Genomic DNA, 25548 nt, shown 5'->3' with positions numbered 1-25548 from the left:
TGACTGTACCAGCAGAATAGTGATCGCAGCTCTGGAATATAATACAGGATAAGTAATGTAATGTATGTACACAGTGACTGTACCAGCAGAATAGTGAGTGCAGCTCTGGAGTCTAATACAGGAGAAGTAATGTAATGTATGTACACAGTGACTGTACCAGCAGAATAGTGAGCGCAGCTCTGGAGTATAATACAGGATAAGTAGTGTAATGTATGTACACAGTGACTGTACCAGCAGAATAGTGAGCGCAGCTCTGGAGTATAATACAGGATAAGTAGTGTAATGTATGTACACAGTGACTGCACCAGCAGAATAGTGAGCGCAGCTCTGGAGTATAATACAGGATAAGTAGTGTAATGTATGTACACAGTGACTGTACCAGCAGAATAGTGAGCGCAGCTCTGGAGTATAATACAGGATAAGTAGTGTAATGTATGTACACAGTGACTGCACCAGCAGAATAGTGAGCGCAGCTCTGGAGTATATTGGTTCTTGTCATGTCATGCATATACACAGTGACTCCACTCTTGTTTATGTGACTGTTTGATGAGGTTTCGGGTGTGTGTTCAGTCGCTGGGATCTCCATTACTAGATCCGCTCCTTTTTCCTATTCTAGGCACCCAGTACTGGCGCTATGACAATGAGAAGGACAGGGCCTATGTACAAGACCCAGAGGGCCACAAATATCCTCGTCTCATCTCTGAAGGATTCCCAGGCATCAATGGACCCATCGACACAGCCTTCTACGACTCCAAGGAGAGGAATATTTACTTCTTTCGAGGGAGGAACGTAAGTTAGCGACTCATTAATAGAAGTGTCTTCTGGGCTCATGTCGTCCCACGTTCTATCTAAGATCTCTCTAAATACTGAGAGTCCTCTAACATGTTCTTATGGTTCAGTCTACCCTTCTTGTGGGGTTGGACCTCCCTATCTAGTGGTATGATCAGACCTAATGATGGCCCAATAGAGGAGTCGTGGTCTACTGGCAGGTCGCGCCTCTTATTCCTTAATGTGCACAAATACATATGTGAGGCAAGAAAGGAATTGTGTCCGCAGGTCCTACAGACATCTAGTCTTGAATGAGGAACAACTTTAGGCTGGGTGTCCTCTCCTTACATGATCATGTTGTCATCATCACCCTCCTTGTATACCTTACATTGTGAATGTTTCATGTCCAACTCAGGTCACAGCTTTCAGTGTGGACAACCAGAAAGTGGCCCCCGGTTACCCTAAAGCCATAACTGATGTGTTTCCGGCCTTGGTTCATGGAGATCATCCTCAGAGTGACTTGGATGCTGTCTACTACTCCAACACCCACCAAAGCCTATTCTTCTTCAAGGACACGTATGTCTGGAGAATTTCTGGAAATCCAGGGCAGCAGGACAGTGGTCCCCATAATGTCCTTCTTCCAGGCATCCCTATATATGACCAGTGGTTCGACATCTGTGACGTTCATCCATCAATGCTGAGAAAACCCAGAAGATGAACCTTCTTGTGTTTCTATCCAGCCGAAGATATCATGGACCAGAACTGGCACAAGACACAACATGACTAAGACTAATGATACCGGTGAACATGCTAGTCATTCATAGTCCATACAATGGAGGAGAGGAGGCTTAGTGGGGTCATCACTGATATAATGGAGGAGAGGAGGCTTAGTGGGGTCATCACTGATACGATGGAGGAGAGGAGGCTTAGTGGGGTCATCACTGATACAATGGAGGAGAGGAGGCTCAGTGGGGTCATCACTGATACAATGGAGAAGAGGAGGCTTAGTGGGGTCATCACTGATACAATGGAGGAGAGGAGGCTCAGTGGGGTCATCACTGATATAATGTAGGAGAGGAGGCTTAGTGGGGTCATCACTGATACAATGGAGGAGAGGAGGCTCAGTGGGGTCATCACTGATACAATGGAGGAGAGGAGGCTTAGTGGGGTCATCACTGATACAATGGAGGAGAGGAGGCGCAGTGGGTTCATCACTGATATAATGGAGAAGAGGCTCAGTGGGGTCATCACTGATACTATGGAGGAGAGGAGGCTCAGTGGGGTCATCACTGATACTATGGAGGAGAGGAGGCTTAGTGGGGTCATCACTGAAACTATGGAGGAGAGGAGGCTTAGTGGGGTCATCACTGATATAATGGAGGAGAGGAGGCTCAGTGGGGTCATCACTGATACAATGGAGGAGAGGAGGCTTAGTGGGGTCATCACTGATACAATGGAGGAGAGGAGGCTTAGTGGGGTCATCACTGATATAATGGAGGAGAGGAGGCTCAGTGGGGTCATCACTGATACTATGGAGGAGAGGAGGCTCAGTGGGGTCATCACTGATATAATGTAGGAGAGGAGGCTTAGTGGGGTCATCACTGATACTATGGAGGAGAGGAGGCTCAGTGGGGTCATCACTGATACAATGGAGGAGAGGAGGCTCAGTGGGGTCATCACTGATACAATGGAGGAGAGGAGGCTCAGTGGGGTCATCACTGATACAATGGAGGAGAGGAGGCTCAGTGGGGTCATCACTGATACAATGGAGGAGAGGAGGCTCAGTGGGGTCATCACTGATACGATGGAGGAGAGGAGGCTCAGTGGGGTCATCACTGATACAATGGAGGAGAGGAGGCTTAGTGGGGTCATCACTGATATAATGGAGGAGAGGAGGCTCAGTGGGGTCATTACTGATACTATGGAGGAGAGGAGGCTCAGTGGGGTCATCACTGATATAATGTAGGAGAGGAGGCTTAGTGGGGTCATCACTGATACAATGGAGAAGAGGAAGCTCAGTGGGGTCATCACTGATACAATGGAGGAGAGGAGGCTTAGTGGGGTCATCACTGATATAATGGAGAAGAGGAGGCTTAGTGGGGTCATCACTGATATAATGGAGAAGAGGAGGCTCAGTGGGGTCATCACTGATACTATGGAGGAGAGGAGGCTTAGTGGGGTCATCACTGATATAATGGAGAAGAGGAGGCTTAGTGGGGTCATCACTGATACTATGGAGGAGAGGAGGCTTAGTGGGGTCATCACTGATATAATGGAGAAGAGGAGGCTCAGTGGGGTCATCACTGATACTATGGAGGAGAGGAGGCTTAGTGGGGTCATCACTGATACAATGGAGGAGAGGAGGCTTAGTGGGGTCGTCACTGATATAATGTAGGAGAGGAGGCTCAGTGGGGTCATCACTGATATAATGGAGAAGGGGAGGCTTAGTGGGGTCATCACTGATATAATGGAGAAGAGGAGGCTTAGTGGGGTCATCACTGATACAATGGAGGAGAGGAGGCTTAGTGGGGTCATCACTGAAACTATGGAGGTGAGGAGGCTCAGTGGGGTCATCACTGATACAATGGAGGAGAGGAGGCTTAGTGGGGTCATCACTGATATAATGGAGGAGAGGAGGCTTAGTGGGGTCATCACTGAAACTATGGAGGTGAGGAGGCTCAGTGGGGTCATCACTGATACAATGGAGGAGAGGAGGCTTAGTGGGGTCATCACTGATATAATGGAGGAGAGGAGGCTTAGTGGGGTCATCACTGATACTATGGAGGAGAGGAGGCTTAGTGGGGTCATCACTGATACTATGGAGGAGAGGAGGCTCAGTGGGGTCATCACTGATATAATGTAGGAGAGGAGGCTCAGTGGGGTCATCACTGATATAATGTAGGAGAGGAGGCTTAGTGGGGTTCATCACTGATACAATGGAGGAGCGGAGGCTCAGTGGGGTCATCACTGATATAATGGAGAAGAGGCTCAGTGGGGTCATCACTGATATAATGGAGGAGCGGAGGCTCAGTGGGGTCATCACTGATATAATGGAGGAGAGGAGGCTTAATGGGGTCATCACAGAGACACTTAGTGGGGTCACCGCAGAGATACTTAGAGGGGCTCTCCTGACATGCTCAGTAAATCACAGTACCCAGAGTTGTAGATTCCAGGGCTCTCCAGCACTTCTGATAAGATAGAAGACCAGAAGCACAATGACCTCTATGACGATACAACGTATGGTGTCCACCGTATGACAATCTTCCTTCAAGGAATTACTTAGAAAGACAAAACCTCTGGTTGCAAAAAATTATAATGAATCTGTTGTGTAAGTGCGGCTGTAGAGGATTCAGTAGTGTTAGATCTGAGGGGAAATGTGGAGATGGAACACTCACTAAGTAGCCAATAACACAAGTGGTGGATGGTTCAATATATTACATATGGGAAGGTGTAGGTAACCCTGAGTGACAACTCACAACATCTGCATCCATATATTCTGTATGCTGACAGATAGTAATGTACAGTATAAAGTCTGATGTATACTGCTGGTCTGTACTATATATATACACTACAGATCGTACTGTGCAGTATAGACTCTGATGTATACTGCTGGTCTGTACTATATATACACACACTACAGATAACACTGTACAGTATAGAGTCTGATGTATACTTCTGGTCTGTACTATATATACAATACAGATAGTACTGTACAGTATAGAGTCTGATGTATACTGCTGGTCTGCACTATATACACACTACAGATAGTACTGTACAGTATAGAGTCTGATGTATACTGCTGGTCTGCACTATATATACACTACAGATAGTACTGTACAGTATAGAGTCTGATGTATACTGCTGGTCTGTACTATATATACACTACAGATAGTACTGTACAGTATAGAGTCTGATGTATACTGCTAGTCTGTACTATATATACACTACAGATAGTACTGCACAGTATAGAGTCTGATGTATACTGCTAGTCTGTACTATATATACACTACAGATAGCACTATACCGTATAGAGTCTGATGTATACTGCTGGTCTGCACTATATATACACACTCCACATAGTACTGTACAGTATAGACTCTGATGTATACTGCTGGTCTGTACTATAAATACACACTACAGATAGTACTGTACAGTATAGAGTCTGATTTATACTGCTGGTCTGTACTATATACACACTACAGATAGTACTGTACAGTATAGAGTCTGATGTATACTTCTGGTCTGCACTATATATACACTACAGATAGCATTGTACAGTATAGAGTCTGATGTATACTGCTGGTCTGTACTATATATACACTACAGATAACACTGTACAGTATAGAGTCTGATGTATACTTCTGGTCTATACTATATATACATTACAGATAACACTGTACAGTATAGAGTCTGATGTATACTGCTGGTCTGTACTATATATACACACTACACATAGTACTGTACAGTATAGAGTCTGATGTATACTGCTGGTCTACTTTATATATACACTACAGATTATACTGTACAGTATAGAGTCTGATGTAAACTGCTGGTCTGTACTATATATATATACACTACAGATAACACTGTACAGTATAGACTCTGATGTATACTGCTGGTCTGTACTATATATACACTACAGATAACACTGTACAGTATAGAGTCTGATGTATACTTCTGGTCTGTACTATATTTACACTACAGATAGCATTGTACAGTATAGAGTCTGATGTATACTGATAGTCTGTACTATATATACACTAAAGATAGCATTGTACAGTATAGAGTCTGATGTATACTGCTCGTCTGTACTATATATACACTACAGATAGTACTGTAGAGTATAGAGTCTGATGTATACTTCTGGTCTGCACTATATATACACTACAGATAGCATTGTACAGTATAGACTCTGATGTATACTGCTGGTCTGTACTATATATACACTACAGATAGCATTGTACAGTATAGAGTCTGATGTATACTGCTCGTCTGTACTATATATACACTACAGATAGTACTGTACAGTATAGAGTCTGATGTATACTTCTGGTCTGCACTATATATACACTACAAATAGCATTGTACAGTATAGACTCTGATGTATACTGCTGGTCTGTACTATATATACACTACAGATAACACTGTACAGTATAGAGTCTGATGTATACTGCTGGTCTGTACTATAAATACACACTACAGATAGTACTGTACAGTATAGAGTCTGATGTATACTGCTGGTCTGCACTATATATACACTACAAATAGCATTGTACAGTATAGAGTCTGATGTATACTGCTGGTCTGTACTATATATACACTACAGATAACACTGTACAGTATAGAGTCTGATGTATACTATTCTATGTTCCCTTTTCATCCTGGTTGTTGTGAGTAACCCTTTCTGCCCAGTGATCAGACCATATTGAATCCGGTTCATTAGAAATTTTTGAACAATTGTAGTTTTATTTAACCCTGATATTTTTATGCTGTTCCTTCAGGATCTTTTATTAATATTATTATTATATGTTTGGCTTCCCTTTTTATTCCAAGTATAAGCCATGGTCACAGTGAGGTGTGATAAACTACATATCCTTGACCCTGACCCTCCCTCCTCCCGAGGAGCTCCACCCCCTCTCCCCAGGCTCTCCACCTTCCCCTCTCTCGAGACTCCTCACCTGCCCTCTCCCCAGGCTCATCTCTCCCTTCTCCTGAGGCTCTCTACTCTCCCTTCTCCTGAGTCTCTCCACCTTCCCTTCTCCCGAGGCTCCTCACCCTCCCCTCTCCCGAGGCTCCTCACTCTCCTTTCTCCCGAGGCTCCTCACCCTCCCTTCTCCCAAGGCTCCTCACCCTCCCTTCTCCCGAGGCTCCTCACTCTCCCTTCTCCCGAGGCTCTCCACTCTCCCCTCTCCCGAGGCTCCTCACCCTCCCCTCTGCCGAGGCTCCTCACCCTCCCCTCTCCTGAGGCTCCTCACTCTCCCTTCTCCCGAGGCTCCTCACTCTCCCTTCTCCCGAGGCTCTCCACTCTCCCCTCTCCCAAGGCTCCTCACCCTCCCCTCTCCTGAGGCTCCTCACTCTCCCTTCTCCCGAGGTTCCTCATTCTCCCTTCTCCCGAGGCTCCTCACCCTCCCTTCTCCCGAGGCTCCTCACCCTCCCTTCTCCCGAGGCTCCTCACCCTCCCTTCTCCCGAGGCTCTCCACTCTCCCGAGGCTCCTCACCCTCCCTTCTCCCGAGGCTCTCCACTCTCCCCTCTCCCGAGGCTCCTCACCCTCCCCTCTCCCGAGGCTTCTCACCCTCCCAAGGCTCCTCACCCTCCCCTCTCCCAAGGCTCCTCACCATCCCCTCTCCCTTCTCCCGAGGTTCCTCACTCTCCCTTCTCCAGTCGCTACTTACTCTCACTTCTCCCGAGGTTCCTCATCCTCCCCTCTCCCAAGGCTCCTCACATTCCCCTCTGCCGAGGCTTCTCAATGTCCCTTCTCCCGAGGCTTCTCAATCTCCCTTCTCCTCATCCTCCACTCTCCCGACGTTCCTCACCCTCCCCTCTTCCCAGGTTTCTCACTCTTCCTTCTCCCGAGGTTCTTTACTCTCCCTTCTCCTGAGGCTCCTCATTCTCCCTTCTTCAGACGCTACTTACCGTTCCCTCCCCCGAGGCTCCTCACCCTCCCTTCTCCTGAAGCTCTCCATCTTCCCCTCTCCCGAGGTTACTCACTCTCCCCTCTCCCAAGGCTCCTTATCCTCCCCTCTCGTGAGGCTCCTCACCCTCCCTTCTCCCGAGGCTCCTCACCCTCCCTTCTCCCAAGGCTCCTCACCCTCCCTTCTCCCGAGGCTCCTCACCCTCCCCTCTCCCGAGGCTCCTCACCCTCCCCTCTCCCAAGGCTCCTCACTCTCCCTTCTCCCGAGGCTCTCCACTCTCCCCTCTCCCAAGGCTCTTCACCTTACCCTCCTCTCTCCCGAGGCTTCTCAATCTCCCTTCTCCCAGGGCTTCTCACCCTCCTTTCTCCCGATGCTCCTCATCTTCCCCTCTCTCGAGACTACTCACTCTCGCTTCTCTCAAGGCTTCTCACCCTTCTTTCTCGAGATGCTCCTCACCTTCCCCTCTCCCGAGGCTCCTCACCTTACTCTCTCCTGATGCTCCTCACCTTACCCTCTCCTGAGGTTTTTCATCCTCACTTCTCCAGAGGCTCCTCATTCTCCCTTATCCCGAGGCTCTTCATTCTCCCTTCTCCAGAAGCTACTTACCCTCCCCTCTCCTGAGGCTTATCACCCACACTTCTCCCGAGGCTCCTCACCTTACCCTCTCCCAAGGCTCTTCACCTTACCCTCCTCTCTCCCGAGGCTTCTCAATCTCCCTTCTCCCAGGGCTTCTCACCCTCCTTTCTCCCGATGCTCCTCACCTTCCCCTCTCTCGAGACTACTCACTCTCGCTTCTCTCAAGGCTTCTCACCCTTCTTTCTCGAGATGCTCCTCACCTTCCCCTCTCCTGAGGCTCCTCACCTTACTCTCTCCTGATGCTCCTCACCTTACCCTCTCCTGAGGTTTTTCACCCTCACTTCTCCAGAGGCTCCTCATTCTCCCCTCTCCCGAGGCTCTTCATTCTCCCTTCTCCAGAAGCTACTTACCCTCTCCTCTCCTGAGGCTTCTCACCCACACTTCTCTTCAGGGTTATCACCCTCCTTTCTCCTGAGGCTCCTCACCCTCACTGCTTCCGAGGCTCCTCACCTTCCTTTCTCTGAGGTCCCTCACCTTCTAGGCTCTTCTGGCCTCTTCGGTGACAACTCTTGCAAAGGGTCCCCACTGGGTTCTGTAATCAAACTATCACATGGGTCATTGGGCTTTCACATGGGGCACATCAACCTTCAGACTTAGCACCAGTGACATCACCCAGTAGGTCAGAATACAATGCACAGAAAAAGACTACACCATGTCCCAGAGCCCTGGGCGGTAGGGACATGTTGCTGTCACCGTTTATTCAGTTCATTTATCTCATCATGATATGACCACCCATCTGAGATCTGCATTTTAGTTCCCTATTGCCCTAGTCACCCGCAACAAGGGGCCTAGACTATGGCCAGGTCCTGGCTCTGAGCTTACTCCAGGAGAAATTCCCCCCTGTACGGAGCAGAAATGAGGGTGGAGACATAAAAATACTCATTTAATAGTCCCATGAAAGGAGACATTGATGGAATGAGGGATTATCAGAAGTCTGATCAAAGGAAGATCATCATGTAGGAGATATCCTCACATGGTGGCCCTGTTCAGAGAGAAAGCTCTAAGGAAGGAGGAGGTGGATGGGGGACAGATTAAATGGCGAGGACATGTTGGAGATGAAAGAGATGAAGGAATTAGAGATGGCCTTCTCATTATCACTAAGGAACATTTCATTTCCTATTAGTTTTCTCAGCTTGGAGAAGGAAGGTCCATGGCACATAATGGAAGCAATCACTGAACACCGTCCTGCACTTTTGTCCACCTCCGTTCTGGCTCTTCTCCTTATGTATCTTCTAGGTGCCAAACAAGGCATGGTGTCCACATTTCCAACCACAATGACTACTTCAACTGAGAACAAGGTGTCCTATGATGTCCAACAAGGTTGCTGGTCTCATAGAGTCCAGCAGTGTGAGGATCTCATGATGTCCATACATCATGTCTTATGTCCCATATACCCTTGGGGTTTCGGTCATAAGCTGGCCGTCTCATCGGCCCATGGCTGTAGGTTCTGTAGGGCACAGAGTGAGGTGTTATGTGTACACAGGGGGTCTCGTGGAAGAGACGGCTGGAGACTTTTCTGGAAGGCTTCCTGCTGGAGTTGCATCATCATACGATTTGTCTGCTGGCGCTCCGATTCCCTTTCTTCTGCCGTCTGTCGCCTGAGGACACAAATAGGAGGATGATTAAGACAGGCTAAATCCTATAAGAAATGAAGATCCTACAAGCAGAAGACATCAGATACTCGAGGGAGGTGGACACTTATCTACTTTGTCTTAGTAGACTCTTTGCAATGCTGACACTCATGAACAATGGCACCCCATTCCACTCACAGTCACAGGCACCAGGTGCTTGCTCTGTCTACCCCACTCTGCCCCACCAGGTGCTTGCTCTATCTACCAAGCTCTGCCCCACCAGGTGCTTGCTCTGTCTACCCCACTCTGCCCCACCAGGTGCTTGCTCTGTCTACCCCACTCTGCCCCACCAGGTGCTTGCTCTGTCTACCAAACTCTGCCCCACCAGGTGCTTGTTATGTCTACCTCACTTTGCCCCACCAGGTGCTTGCTCTGTCTACCCCACTCTGCCCCAACAGGTGCTTGCTCTGTCTACCCCACTCTGCCCCACCAGGTGCTTGCTCTGTCTACCCCACCAGTTGCTTGCTCTTGTTACATCACTCTGCCCAATCAGGTCCTTGCGCTGGCTACTCCACTCTGCCCCACCAGGTGCTTGCTCTGTCTACCCCACTCTGCCCCACCAGGTGCTTGCTCTGTCTACCCCACTCTGCCCCACCAGGTGCTTGCTCTGTCTACTCCACTCTGCCCCATCAGGTGCTTGCTCTGTCTACTCCACTCTGCCCCAACAGGTGCTTGCTCTGTCTACCACACTCTGCCCCACCAGGTGCTTGCTCTGTCTACCCCACTCTGCCCCACCAGGTGCTTGCTCTGTCTACCCCACTCTGCCCCACCAGGTGCTTGCTCTGTCTACTCCACTCTGCCCCGCCAGGTGCTTGCTCTGTCTACCCCACTCTGCCCCGCCAGGTGCTTGCTCTGTCTACCCCACTCTGCACCGCCAGGTGCTTGTTATGTCTACCTCAGTCTGCCCTATCAGGTGCTTGCTCTGTCTACTCCACTCTGCCCCGCCAGGTGCTTGCTCTGTCTACTCCACTCTGCCCCGCCAGGTGCTTGCTCTGTCTACTCCACTCTGCCCCATCAGGTGCTTGCTCTGTCTACTCCACTCTGTCCCATCAGGTGCTTGCTCTGTCTACTCCACTCTGCCCCGCCAGGTGCTTGCTCTGTCTACTCCACTCTGCCCCACCAGGTGCTTGATCTGTTTTCCCCACTCTGTCCCATCAGGTGCTTGCTCTGTCTACTCCACTCTGCCCCACCAGGTGCTCGCTCTGTCTACCCCACTCTGCCCCGCCAGGTGCTTGTTATGTCTACCTCACTCTGCCCCATCAGGTGCTTGCTCTGTCTACCCCACTCTGCCCCGCCAGGTGCTTGCTCTGTCTACTCCACTCTGTCCCACCAGGTGCTCGCTCTGTCTACCCCACTCTGCCCCGCCAGGTGCTTGCTCTGTCTACCACACTCTGCCCCACCAGGTGCTTATTATGTCTACCTCACTCTGCCTCATCAGGTGCTTCCTCTGTCTATTCCACTCTGCCCCACCAGGTGCTTGCTCTGTCTACCCCACTCTGCACCGCCAGGTGCTTGTTATGTCTACCTCAGTCTGCCCTATCAGGTGCTTGCTCTGTCTACTCCACTCTGCCCCGCCAGGTGCTTGCTCTGTCTACTCCACTCTGCCCCGCCAGGTGCTTGCTCTGTCTACTCCACTCTGCCCCATCAGGTGCTTGCTCTGTCTACTCCACTCTGTCCCATCAGGTGCTTGCTCTGTCTACTCCACTCTGCCCCGCCAGGTGCTTGCTCTGTCTACTCCACTCTGCCCCACCAGGTGCTTGATCTGTTTTCCCCACTCTGTCCCATCAGGTGCTTGCTCTGTCTACTCCACTCTGCCCCACCAGGTGCTCGCTCTGTCTACCCCACTCTGCCCCGCCAGGTGCTTGTTATGTCTACCTCACTCTGCCCCATCAGGTGCTTGCTCTGTCTACCCCACTCTGCCCCGCCAGGTGCTTGCTCTGTCTACTCCACTCTGTCCCACCAGGTGCTCGCTCTGTCTACCCCACTCTGCCCCGCCAGGTGCTTGCTCTGTCTACCACACTCTGCCCCACCAGGTGCTTATTATGTCTACCTCACTCTGCCTCATCAGGTGCTTCCTCTGTCTATTCCACTCTGCCCCACCAGGTGCTTGTTATGTCTACCTCACTCTGCCCTATCAGGTGCTTGCTCTGTCTACCTCACTCTGCCCTATCAGGTGCTTGCTCTGTCTACTCCACTCTACCCCACTAGGTGCTTGCTCTGTCTACTCCACTCTGCCCCACCAGGTGCTTGCTCTGTCTACTCCACTCTGCCCCACCAGGTGCTTGTTATGTCTACCTCACTCTGCCCCATCAGGTGCTTGCTCTGTCTACCCCACTCTGCCCCACCAGGTGCTTGCTCTGTCTATCCCACTCTGCCCCACCAGGTGCTTGTTATGTCTACCTCACTCTGCCCCATCAGGTGCTTGCTCTGTCTACCCCACTCTGCCCCACCAGGTGCTTGCTCTGTCTACTCCACTCTGCCCCACCAGGTGCTTGCTCTGTCTATCCCACTCTGCCCCACCAGGTGCTTGTTATGTCTACCTCACTCTGTCCCATCAGGTGCTTGTTATGTCTACCTCACTTTGCCCCACCAGGTGCTTGCTCTGTCTACCCCACTCTGCCCCACCAGGTGCTTGCTCTGTCTACCCCACTCTGCCCCACCAGGTGCTTGCTCTGTCTACCCCACTCTGCCCCGCAAGTTGATTGCTCTGTCTACTCCACTCTGCCCCGCCAGGTGCTTGCTCTGTCTACCACACTCTGCCCAACCAGGTGCTTGCTCTGTCTACCACACTCTGCCCCACCAGGTGCTTGCTCTGTCTACCTCACTCTGCCCTATCAGGTGCTTGCTCTGTCTACTCCACTCTACCCCACCAGGTGCTTGCTCTGTCTACTCCACTCTGCCCCACCAGGTGCTTGTTATGTCTACCTCACTCTGCCCCATCAGGTGCTTGCTCTGTCTACCCCACTCTGCCCCACCAGGTGCTTGCTCTGTCTATCCCACTCTGCCCCACCAGGTGCTTGTTATGTCTACCTCACTCTGCCCCATCAGGTGCTTGCTCTGTCTACCCCACTCTGCCCCACCAGGTGCTTGCTCTGTCTATCCCACTCTGCCCCACCAGGTGCTTGTTATGTCTACCTCACTCTGCCCCATCAGGTGCTTGCTCTGTCTACCCCACTCTGCCCCACCAGGTGCTTGCTCTGTCTACTCCACTCTGCCCCACCAGGTGCTTGCTCTGTCTATCCCACTCTGCCCCACCAGGTGCTTGTTATGTCTACCTCACTCTGTCCCATCAGGTGCTTGTTATGTCTACCTCACTTTGCCCCACCAGGTGCTTGCTCTGTCTACCCCACTCTGCCCCACCAGGTGCTTGCTCTGTCTACTCCACTCTGCCCCACCAGGTGCTTGCTCTGTCTATCCCACTCTGCCCCACCAGGTGCTTGTTATGTCTACCTCACTCTGCCCCATCAGGTGCTTGCTCTGTCTACCCCACTCTGCCCCACCAGGTGCTTGCTCTGTCTACTCCACTCTGCCCCACCAGGTGCTTGCTCTGTCTATCCCACTCTGCCCCACCAGGTGCTTGTTATGTCTACCTCACTCTGCCCCATCAGGTGCTTGCTCTGTCTACCCCACTCTGCCCCACCAGGTGCTTGCTCTGTCTACCCCACTCTGCCCCACCAGGTGCTTGCTCTGTCTACCCCACTCTGCCCCACCAGGTGCTTGCTCTGTCTACCCCACTCTGCCCCACCAGGTGCTTGCTCTGTCTACCCCACTCTGCCCCACCAGGTGCTTGCTCTGTCTACCCCACTCTGCCCCGCAAGTTGCTCGCTCTGGCTAGCGCACTCTGCCCCTTCCATATTGCTCACTTCTCCTCTTCTCCCCGTTTATTGATGTTTCTTAAAGTGTTGGTAACAATTCTCATTACAATCCCAGCCGGCCCACTTTATATTTTCTAGTCCTGCCCACAGCCGGTCGCCACAGCAAAGGCTCACACCGGCGAGTTCACTATTGACTTGACCTGGGTCTTGGCCCGCCATATTGTTTCCTGATTACATCCCCATCTAACATTTCATTCTGCCTTATACCTGTATCTAACCTTGGCTTGTTTTTAAAGCGGTTGCCCAAGGTTAAGGTTTTTATGGCCTATACTCAGGGCAAGCCATACGTACCTGACCGGTGGGGGACCAACAGCCGCCCTCCGGACCATCCAGCTGTACAGAGTCACCTCCTATTCCAGTGCTATACACACTCTAGGGCTGATGACTGGGATCTGAGTCTCCTGTATAGCAGCCAGGGTCAGTCCATGCAGCTCAGCCCCTACTGAAGTCAATGGCTGCGTCCAGTCACTGTACAGGTGATAAGACCTTAATCCTGGACAACCCCTTTAGCCCCCATGTCTGTGCAGCCCACCCTATCAGTCAGCTCCTGGACTATACATAGACACTACCTGCCCGGACCTTGGTGTGTACCTGGACTATACCTGACCCCTGATGCTCTAAGCCTATGTCTCTGAACCCTTATGGCCAACACTGGGGCCACTTGAGATGACTTTAAAACGGAATTTCCACCACTAAAGTTATCTGAGGCTCCCCAACCATTTTCTGTACCGTCCTCAAATCATAATGTGAATGGTCGTTAATGTGAGGTTAGTCCTGGAGAGGGTCGGGAACTACTATGGACCCAACCTTCATCCATTTCTCTGGATTTGTCTCTGAGTTCATGAAGACCAATGAGTGATCTTGTAGATCCTAAACCAGTCTGGTCACCTCACCTCCACTTGGTCCTGCGGTTTTGAAACCATGTTTTGACTTGAGAGTCGCTCATTCGCAGGGATTTGGCCAGCGTGGCCCTTTCAGCAGATGCCAAGTACTTCTGCCGGTGGAATCTCTTCTCCAGCTCACAGATCTGTAGACGACTAAATGAAGTTCGAGGTTTCTTCCTCTTTGGGGGCGTACGATTCTGATAGGGATGACCAATCCGACGAGACATAGAGAAGGCCGGAAGAGCAGCTGAGGTAAGAAAAGATTTATTAGGAAGTCTATGAGAGAAAAAGATGCACAGACAGGACCACTGTCACCCCAAGAGATACAAGACCCACCCAATAGCAAGATGCACATACAGGACCACCCACTCCCCAAGAGATACAAGATCCACCACATAACAAGATGCACAGACAGGACCACCCAAACCCCAAGAGATACAAGACCCACCCAATAGCAATATGCACATACAGGACCACCCAAACCCCAAGAGATACAAGATCCACCACATAACAAGATGCACATACAGGACCACCCAAACCCTAAGAGATACAAGACCCACCCAATAGCAATATGCACATACAGGACCACCCAAACCCCAAGAGATACAAGATCCACCACATAACAAGATGCACATACAGGACCACCCAATCCCCAAGAGATACAAGACCCACCACATAACAAGATGCACATACAGGACCACCCAATCCCCAAGAGATACAAGACCCACCACATAACAAGATGCACATACAGGACCACCCAATCCCCAAGAGATACAAGATCCACCACATAACAAGATGCACATACAGGACCACCCAATCCCCAAGAGATACAAGATCCACCACATAACAAGATGCACATACAGGACCACCCAATCCCCAAGAGATACAAGACCCAACACATAACAAGATGCACATACAGGACCACCCAATCCCCAAGAGATACAAGACCCACCACATAACAAGATGCACATACAGGACCACCCACTCCCCAAGAGATACAAGATCCACCACATAACAAGATGCACATACAGGACCACCCAATCCCCAAGAGATACAAGATCCACCACATAACAAGATGCACATACAGGACCACCCAATCCCCAAGAGATACAAGACCCACCCAATAGCAATATGCACATACAGGACCACCCAAACCCCAAGAGATACAAGATCCACCACATAACAAGATGCACATACAGGACCACCCAAACCCTAAGAGATACAAGACCCACCCAATAGCAATATGCACATACAGGACCACCCAAACCCCAAGAGATACAAGATCCACCACATAACAAGATGCACATACAGGACCACCCAATCCCCAAGAGATACAAGACCCACCACATAACAAGATGCACATACAGGACCACCCAATCCCCAAGAGATACAAGACCCACCACATAACAAGATGCACATACAGGACCACCCAATCCCCAAGAGATACAAGATCCACCACATAACAAGATGCACAGACAGGACCACCCAATCCCCAAGAGATACAAGACCCAACACATAACAAGATGCACATACAGGACCACCCAATCCCCAAGAGATACAAGACCCACCACATAACAAGATGCACATACAGGACCACCCACTCCCCAAGAGATACAAGACCCAACACATAACAAGATGCACATACAGGACCACCCACTCCCCAAGAGATACAAGATCCACCACATAACAAGATGCACATACAGGACCACCCAATCCCCAAGAGATACAAGATCCACCACATAACAAGATGCACATACAGGACCACCCAATCCCCAAGAGATACAAGACCCAACACATAACAAGATGCACATACAGGACCACCCAATCCCCAAGAGATACAAGACCCACCACATAACAAGATGCACATACAGGACCACCCACTCCCCAAGAGATACAAGACCCACCCAATAGCAAGATGCACAGACAGGATCACCCAATCCCCAAGAGATACAAGACCCACCACATAACAAGATGCACATACAGGACCACCCACTCCCCAAGAGATACAAGACCCACCACATAACAAGATGCACAGACAGGACCACCCAATACTCAGGAGATACAAGACACACCACATAACAAGATGCACAGACAGGACCACCCAATCTCCAAGAGATACAAGACCCACCACATAATAAGATGCACATACAGGACCACCCAATCCCCAAGAGATACAAGATCCACCACATAACAAGATGCACATACAGGACCACCCAATCCCCAAGAGATACAAGATCCACCACATAACAAGATGCACAGACAGGACCACCCACTCCCCAAGAGGTACAAGACCCAACACATAACAAGATGCACAGACAGGACCACCATCTCCCCAAGAGATACAAGATCCACCACATAACAAGATGCACATACAGGACCACCCAATCCCCAAGAGATACAAGATCCACCACATAACAAGATGCACATACAGGACCACCCAATCCCCAAGAGATACAAGATCCACCACATAACAAGATGCACATACAGGACCACCCAATCCCCAAGAGATACAAGATCCACCACATAACAAGATGCACATACAGGACCACCCAATCCCCAAGAGATACAAGACCCACCACATAACAAGATGCACATACAGGACCACCCAATCCCCAAGAGATACAAGACCCAACACATAACAAGATGCACATACAGGACCACCCACTCCCCAAGAGATACAAGATCCACCACATAACAAGATGCACATACAGGACCACCCAATCCCCAAGAGATACAAGATCCACCACATAACAAGATGCACATACAGGACCACCCAATCCCCAAGAGATACAAGACCCAACACATAACAAGATGCACATACAGGACCACCCAATCCCCAAGAGATACAAGACCCACCACATAACAAGATGCACATACAGGACCACCCACTCCCCAAGAGATACAAGACCCACCCAATAGCAAGATGCACAGACAGGATCACCCAATCCCCAAGAGATACAAGACCCACCACATAACAAGATGCACATACAGGACCACCCACTCCCCAAGAGATACAAGACCCACCACATAACAAGATGCACAGACAGGACCACCCAATACTCAGGAGATACAAGACACACCACATAACAAGATGCACAGACAGGACCACCCAATCTCCAAGAGATACAAGACCCACCACATAATAAGATGCACATACAGGACCACCCAATCCCCAAGAGATACAAGATCCACCACATAACAAGATGCACATACAGGACCACCCAATCCCCAAGAGATACAAGATCCACCACATAACAAGATGCACAGACAGGACCACCCACTCCCCAAGAGGTACAAGACCCAACACATAACAAGATGCACAGACAGGACCACCATCTCCCCAAGAGATACAAGATCCACCACATAACAAGATGCACATACAGGACCACCCAATCCCCAAGAGATACAAGATCCACCACATAACAAGATGCACATACAGGACCACCCAATCCCCAAGAGATACAAGATCCACCACATAACAAGATGCACAGACAGGACCACCCACTCCCCAAGAGATACAAGAGCCATCACATAACAAGATGCACATACAGGACCACCCAATCCCCAAGAGATACAAGACCCACCCAATAGCAAGATGCACAGACCGGACCACCCAATCCACAAGAGATACAAGATCCACCCCATAACAAGATGCACAGACAGGACAACCATCTCCCCAAGAGATACAAGATCCACCACATAACAAGATGCACAGACAGGACCACTGTCACCCCAAGAGATACAAGATCCACCACATAACAAGATGCACAGACAGGACCACCCACTCCCCAAGAGATACAAGATCCACCACATAACAAGATGCACAGACAGGACCACCCACTCCCCAAGAGATACAAGACCCACCACATAACAAGATGCACATACAGGACCACCCAATCCCCAAGAGATACAAGATCCACCACATAACAAGATGCACAGACAGGACCACCCAATCCCCAAGAGATACAAGATCCACCACATAACAAGATGCACATACAGGACCACCCAATCCCCAAGAGATACAAGATCCACCACATAACAAGATGCACATACAGGACCACCCACTCCCCAAGAGATACAAGATCCACCACATAACAAGATGCACATACAGGACCACCCAATCCCCAAGAAATACAAGATCCACCACATAACAAGATGCACATACAGGACCACCCAATCCCCAAGAGATACAAGATCCACCACATAACAAGATGCACATACAGGACCACCCAATCCCCAAGAGATACAAGATCCACCACATAACAAGATGCACATACAGGACCACCCAATCCCCAAGAGATACAAGATCCACCACATAACAAGATGCACAGACAGGACCACCCACTCCCCAAGAGATACAAGATTCACCTCATAACAAGACGCACAGACAGGATCACCCAATCCCCAAGAGATACAAGATCCACCACATAACAAGATGCACATACAGGACCACCCAATCCCCAAGAGATACAAGATCCACCACATAACAAGATGCACATACAGGACCACCCACTCCCCAAGAGATACAAGATCCACCACATAACAAGATGCACATACAGGACCACCCAATCCCCAAGAGATACAAGATCCACCACATAACAAGATGCACATACAGGACCACCCAATCCCCAAGAGATACAAGATCCACCACATAATAAGATGCACATACAGGACCACCCAATCCCCAAGAGATACAAGATCCACCACATAACAAGATGCACAGACAGGACCACCCAATCCCCAAGAGATACAAGATCCACCACATAACAAGATGCACAGACAGGACCACCCACTCCCCAAGAGATACAAGATCCACCACATAACAAGACGCACAGACAGGACCACCCACTCCCCAAGAGATACAAGATCCACCACATAACAAGATGCACATACAGGACCACCCAATCCCCAAGAGATGCAAGATCCACCACATAACAAGATGCACATACAGGACCACCCACTCCCCAAGAGATACAAGATCCACCACATAACAAGATGCACATACAGGACCACCCAATCCACAAGAGATACAAGATCCACCACATAACAAGATGCACAGACAGGACCACCCAATCCCCAAGAGATACAAGACCCAACACATAACAAGATGCACATACAGGACCACCCAATCCCCAAGAGATACAAGATCCACCACATAACAAGATGCACATACAGGACCACCCAATCCCCAAGAGATACAAGACCCACGCAATAGCAAGATGCACAGACCGGACCACCCAATCCACAAGAGATACAAGATCCACCACATAACAAGATGCACAGACAGGACCACCCAATCCCCAAGAGATACAAGATCCACCACATAACAAGATGCACATACAGGACCACCCACTCCCCAAGAGATACAAGATCCACCACATAACAAGATGCACAGACAGGACAACCATCTCCCCAAGAGATACAAGATCCACCACATAACAAGACGCACAGACAGGACCACCCAATCCCCAAGAGATACAAGATCCACCACATAAGGACCAGAGAAGAAATTAGGACAACAAACAGCACAACAGGGGAAGAGCAAAGAATTAGTGCAAGAGGATTAGGGGTCAATATTCTGTCATGTCCAAGGCCCGGAGACAGGACTAAGGATAGATTATACTGAGGATTACACTTAGTCTTTGCTTGTAGCTGGTATAGATGTTAGCATTAGATACATAGGAGTGCAGGTTAGAGTTAGGATTTGTCTGATAAGGTTAGATTTAGGCTTAAGCGTAAGATAAATAAGAGAATTATATATATAGGGAATCAATACTGTACGAAATGAGAAGACAAGGAAGGAGGCACAGGGTCAATACTGTACGAAATGAGAAGACAAGCAGGGAGGCACAAAGATAATACTGTACGAAATGAGAAGACAAGGAAGGAGGCACAGGGATAATACTGTACGAAATGAGAAGACAAGGAAGGAGGCACAGGGTCAATACTGTACAAAAGGAGAAGACAAGGAAGGAGGCACAGGGTCAATACTGTACAAAAGGAGAAGACAAGGGAGGAGGCACAGGATCAATACTGTACAAAAGGAGAAGACAAGCAGGGAGGCACAGGGTCAATACTGTACAAAAGGAGAAGACAAGGGAGGAGGCACAGGGATAATACTGTACGAAAGGAGAAGACAAGGAAGGAGGCACAGGGTCAATGCTGTACAAAAGGAGAAGACAAGGAAGGAGGCACAGGATCAATACTGTACAAAAGGAGAAGACAAGGAAGGAGGCACAGGGTCAATACTGTACAAGACCAGAAGACAAGGAAGAAGGCACAGGGTCAATACTGTACAAAAGGAGAAGACAAGGAAGGAGGCACAGGGTCAATACTGTACAAGACCAGAAGACAAGGAAGGAGGCACAGGGTCAATACTGTACGAAATGAGAAGACAAGGAAGGAGGCACAGGGTCAATACTGTACGAAAGGAGAAGACAAGGAAGGAGGCACAGGGTCATTACTGTACAAAAAGAGAAGACAAGGAAGGAGGCACAGGGTCATTACTGTACAAAAAGAGAAGACAAGGAAGGAGGCACAGGGTCAATACTGTACGAAAGGAGAAGACAAGGAAGGAGGCACAGGGTCAATACTGTACAAGACCAGAAGACAAGGAAGGAGGCACAGGGATAATATTGTACGAAAGGAGAAGACAAGGAAGGAGGCACAGGGTCAATACTGTACAAAAGGAGAAGACAAGGAAGGAGGCACAGGGTCAATACTGTACGAAAGGAGAAGAAAAGGAAGGAGGCACAGGGTCAATACTGTACAAAAGGAGAAGAAAAGGAAGGAGGCACAGGGTCAATTCTGTACGAAAGGAGAAGATAAGGAAGGAGGCACAGGGTCAATACTGTACAAAAGGAGAAGACAAGGAAGGAGGCACAGGGTCAATTCTGTACGAAAGGAGAAGATAAGGAAGGAGGCACAGGGTCAATACTGTATGAAAGGAGAAGAAAAGGAAGGAGGCACAGGGTCAATACTGTACAAGACCAGAAGACAAGGATGGAGGCACAGGGTCAATACTGTATGAAATGAGAAGACACGCAGGGAGGCACAAGGTCAATACTGTACAAAAGGAGAAGACAAGCAGGGAGGCACAGGGATAATACTGTACGAGACCAGAAGACAAGGAAGGAGACACCGGGTCAATACTGTACAAAAGGAGAAGACAAGGAAGGAGGCACAGGGTCAATACTGTACAAAAGGAGAAGACAAGGAAGGAGGCACAGGGTCAATACTGTACGAGACCAGAAGACAAGGAAGGAGGCACAGGGTCAATACTGAACAAAAGGAGAAGACAAGGGAGGAGGCACAGGGTCAATACTATACGAAAGGAGAAGACAAGTAAGGAGGCACAGGGTCAATACTATACAAAAGGAGAAGACAAGGGAGGAGGCACAGGATCAATACTGTACAAGACCAGAAGACAAGGAAGGAGGCACAGGGTCAATATTGTACGAAAGGAGAAGATAAGCAGGGAGGAACAGGGTCAATACTGTACGAAAGGAGAAGACAAGCAGGGAGGCACAGGGTCAATTCTGTACAAAAGGAGAATACAAGGAAGGAGGAACGGGGTCAATTCTGCACAAAAGGAGAAGACAAGGAAGGAGGCACAGGGTCAATACTGTACGAAAGGAGAAGACAAGGAAGGAGGCACAGGGTCAATACTGTACAAAAGGAGAGGAAAAGGAAGGAGGCACAGGGTCAATTCTGTACGAAAGGAGAAGACAAGGAAGGAGGCACATGGTCAATACTGTACAAAAGGAGAAGACAAGGAAAGAGGCACAGGGTCAATACTGTACGAAAGGAGAAGAAAAGGAAGGAGGCACAGGGTCAATTCTGTACAAGACCAGAAGACAAGGAAGGAGGCACAGGGTCAATACTGTACGAAAGGAGAAGACAAGGAAGGAGGCACAGGGTCAATACTGTACAAAAGGAGAAGACAAGGAAGGAGGCACAGGGTCAATACTGTACGAAATGAGAAGACAAGGAAGGAGGCACAGGGTCAATACTGTACGAAAGGAGAAGACAAGGAAGGAGGCACAGGGTCAATACTGTACAAGACCAGAAGACAAGGAAGGAGGCACAGGGATAATACTGTAAGAAAGGAGAAGACAAGGAAGGAGGCACAGGGTCAATACTGTACAAAAGGAGAAGACAAGGAAGGAGGCACAGGGTCAATACTGTACAAAAGGAGAAGACAAGGAAGGAGGCACAGGGTCAATACTGTACAAGACCAGAAGAAAAGGAAGGAGGCACAGGGTCAATACTGTACGAAATGAGAAGACAAGGAAGGAGGCACAGGGTCAATACTGTACGAAAGGAGAAGACAAGGAAGGAGGCACAGGGTCAATACTGTACAAGACCAGAAGACAAGGAAGGAGGCACAGGGATAATACTGTACGAAAGGAGAAGACAAGGAAGGAGGCACAGGGTCAATACTGTACAAAAGAAGACAAGGAAGGAGGCACAGGGTCAATTCTGTACGAAAGGAGAAGATAAGGAAGGAGGCACAGGGTCAATACTGTACAAAAGGATAAGACAAGGAATGAGGCACAGGGTCAATACTGTACAAAAGGAGAAGATAAGGAAGGAGGCACAGGGTCAATACTGTATGAAATGAGAAGACACGCAGGGAGGCACAAGGTCAATACTGTACAAAAGGAGAAGACAAGCAGGGAGGCACAGGGATAATACTGTACGAGACCAGAAGACAAGGAAGGAGACACCGGGTCAATACTGTACAAAAGGAGAAGACAAGGAAGGAGGCACAGGGTCAATACTGTACGAGACCAGAAGACAAGGAAGGAGGCACAGGGTCAATACTGAACAAAAGGAGAAGACAAGGGAAGAGGCACAGGGTCAATACTATACGAAAGGAGAAGACAAGTAAGGAGGCACAGGGTCAATACTATACAAAAGGAGAAGACAAGGGAGGAGGCACAGGATCAATACTGTACAAGACCAGAAGACAAGGAAGGAGGCACAGGGTCAATACTGTACGAAAGGAGAAGATAAGCAGGGAGAAACAGGGTCAATACTGTACGAAAGGAGAAGACAAGCAGGGAGGCACAGGGTCAATTCTGTACAAAAGGAGAAGACAAGGAAGGAGGCACAGGGTCAATACTGCACAAAAGGAGAAGACAAGGAAGAAGGCACAGGGTCAATTCTGTACGAAAGGAGAAGATAAGGAAGGAGGCACAGGGTCAATACTGTACGAAAGGAGAAGACAAGGAACGGGGCACAGGGTCAATACTGTACGAAATGAGAAGACAAGGAAGAAGGCACAGGGTCAATTCTGTACGAAAGGAGAAGACAAGGAAGGAGGCACAGGGTCAATACTGTACAAGACCAGAAGACAAGGAAGGAGGCACAGGGATAATACTGTAAGAAAGGAGAAGACAAGGAAGAAGGCACAGGGTCATTACTGTACAAAAAGAGAAGACAAGGAAGGAGGCACAGGGTCAATACTGTACGAAAGGAGAAGACAAGGAAGGAGGCACAGGGTCAATACTGTACAAGACCAGAAGACAAGGAAGGAGGCACAGGGATAATATTGTACGAAAGGAGAAGACAAGGAAGGAGGCACAGGGTCAATACTGTACAAAAGGAGAAGACAAGGAAGGAGGCACAGGGTCAATACTGTACGAAAGGAGAAGAAAAGGAAGGAGGCACAGGGTCAATACTGTACAAAAGGAGAAGAAAAGGAAGGAGGCACAGGGTCAATTCTGTACGAAAGGAGAAGATAAGGAAGGAGGCACATGGTCTATACTGTACAAAAGGAGAAGACAAGGAAGGAGGCACAGGGTCAATTCTGTACGAAAGGAGAAGATAAGGAAGGAGGCACAGGGTCAATACTGTACGAAAGGAGAAGAAAAGGAAGGAGGCACAGGGTCAATACTGTACAAGACCAGAAGACAAGGATGGAGGCACAGGGTCAATACTGTATGAAATGAGAAGACACGCAGGGAGGCACAAGGTCAATACTGTACAAAAGGAGAAGACAAGCAGGGAGGCACAGGGATAATACTGTACGAGACCAGAAGACAAGGAAGGAGACACCGGGTCAATACTGTACAAAAGGAGAAGACAAGGAAGGAGGCACAGGGTCAATACTGTACAAAAGGAGAAGACAAGGAAGGAGGCACAGGGTCAATACTGTACGAGACCAGAAGACAAGGAAGGAGGCACAGGGTCAATACTGAACAAAAGGAGAAGACAAGGGAGGAGGCACAGGGTCAATACTATACGAAAGGAGAAGACAAGTAAGGAGGCACAGGGTCAATACTATACAAAAGGAGAAGACAAGGGAGGAGGCACAGGGTCAATATTGTACGAAAGGAGAAGATAAGCAGGGAGGAACAGGGTCAATACTGTACGAAAGGAGAAGACAAGCAGGGAGGCACAGGGTCAATTCTGTACAAAAGGAGAATACAAGGAAGGAGGAACGGGGTCAATTCTGCACAAAAGGAGAAGACAAGGAAGGAGGCACAGGGTCAATACTGTACGAAAGGAGAAGACAAGGAAGGAGGCACAGGGTCAATACTGTACAAAAGGAGAGGAAAAGGAAGGAGGCACAGGGTCAATTCTGTACGAAAGGAGAAGACAAGGAAAGAGGCACAGGGTCAATACTGTACGAAAGGAGAAGAAAAGGAAGGAGGCACAGGGTCAATTCTGTACAAGACCAGAAGACAAGGAAGGAGGCACAGGGTCAATACTGTACGAAAGGAGAAGACAAGGAAGGAGGCACAGGGTCAATACTGTACAAAAGGAGAAGACAAGGAAGGAGGCACAGGGTCAATACTGTACGAAATGAGAAGACAAGGAAGGAGGCACAGGGTCAATACTGTACGAAAGGAGAAGACAAGGAAGGAGGCACAGGGTCAATACTGTACAAGACCAGAAGACAAGGAAGGAGGCACAGGGATAATACTGTAAGAAAGGAGAAGACAAGGAAGGAGGCACAGGGTCAATACTGTACAAAAGGAGAAGACAAGGAAGGAGGCACAGGGTCAATACTGTACAAAAGGAGAAGACAAGGAAGGAGGCACAGGGTCAATACTGTACAAGACCAGAAGACAAGGAAGAAGGCACAGGGTCAATACTGTACAAAAGGAGAAG

General features: G+C 49.1%; 1 protein-coding gene across 1 annotated transcript in view; it reads right to left on the bottom strand.

The window, feature by feature from the left end:
* Positions 1-9445: 9445 nt before the first annotated feature.
* LOC142187231 (T-cell leukemia homeobox protein 3-like) overlaps positions 9446-25548 on the bottom strand; it is a 79689-nt gene continuing 63586 nt past the window's right edge. The window contains exons 2-3 of the mRNA XM_075261492.1: positions 14437-14674; positions 9446-9635 (exon numbers count right to left, since the gene is read on the bottom strand). Coding sequence (XP_075117593.1) covers positions 9446-9635; positions 14437-14674 — 428 coding nt within the window. The remainder of the gene's footprint in view (positions 9636-14436; positions 14675-25548) is intronic.

The sequence above is a fragment of the Leptodactylus fuscus genome, unplaced genomic scaffold (assembly GCF_031893055.1).
Source record: "Leptodactylus fuscus isolate aLepFus1 unplaced genomic scaffold, aLepFus1.hap2 HAP2_SCAFFOLD_146, whole genome shotgun sequence".
Taxonomy (NCBI): domain Eukaryota; kingdom Metazoa; phylum Chordata; class Amphibia; order Anura; family Leptodactylidae; genus Leptodactylus; species Leptodactylus fuscus.
Note: the sequence above shows the minus strand (reverse complement) of the source record. Positions and strands in the feature narration are given on the sequence as shown.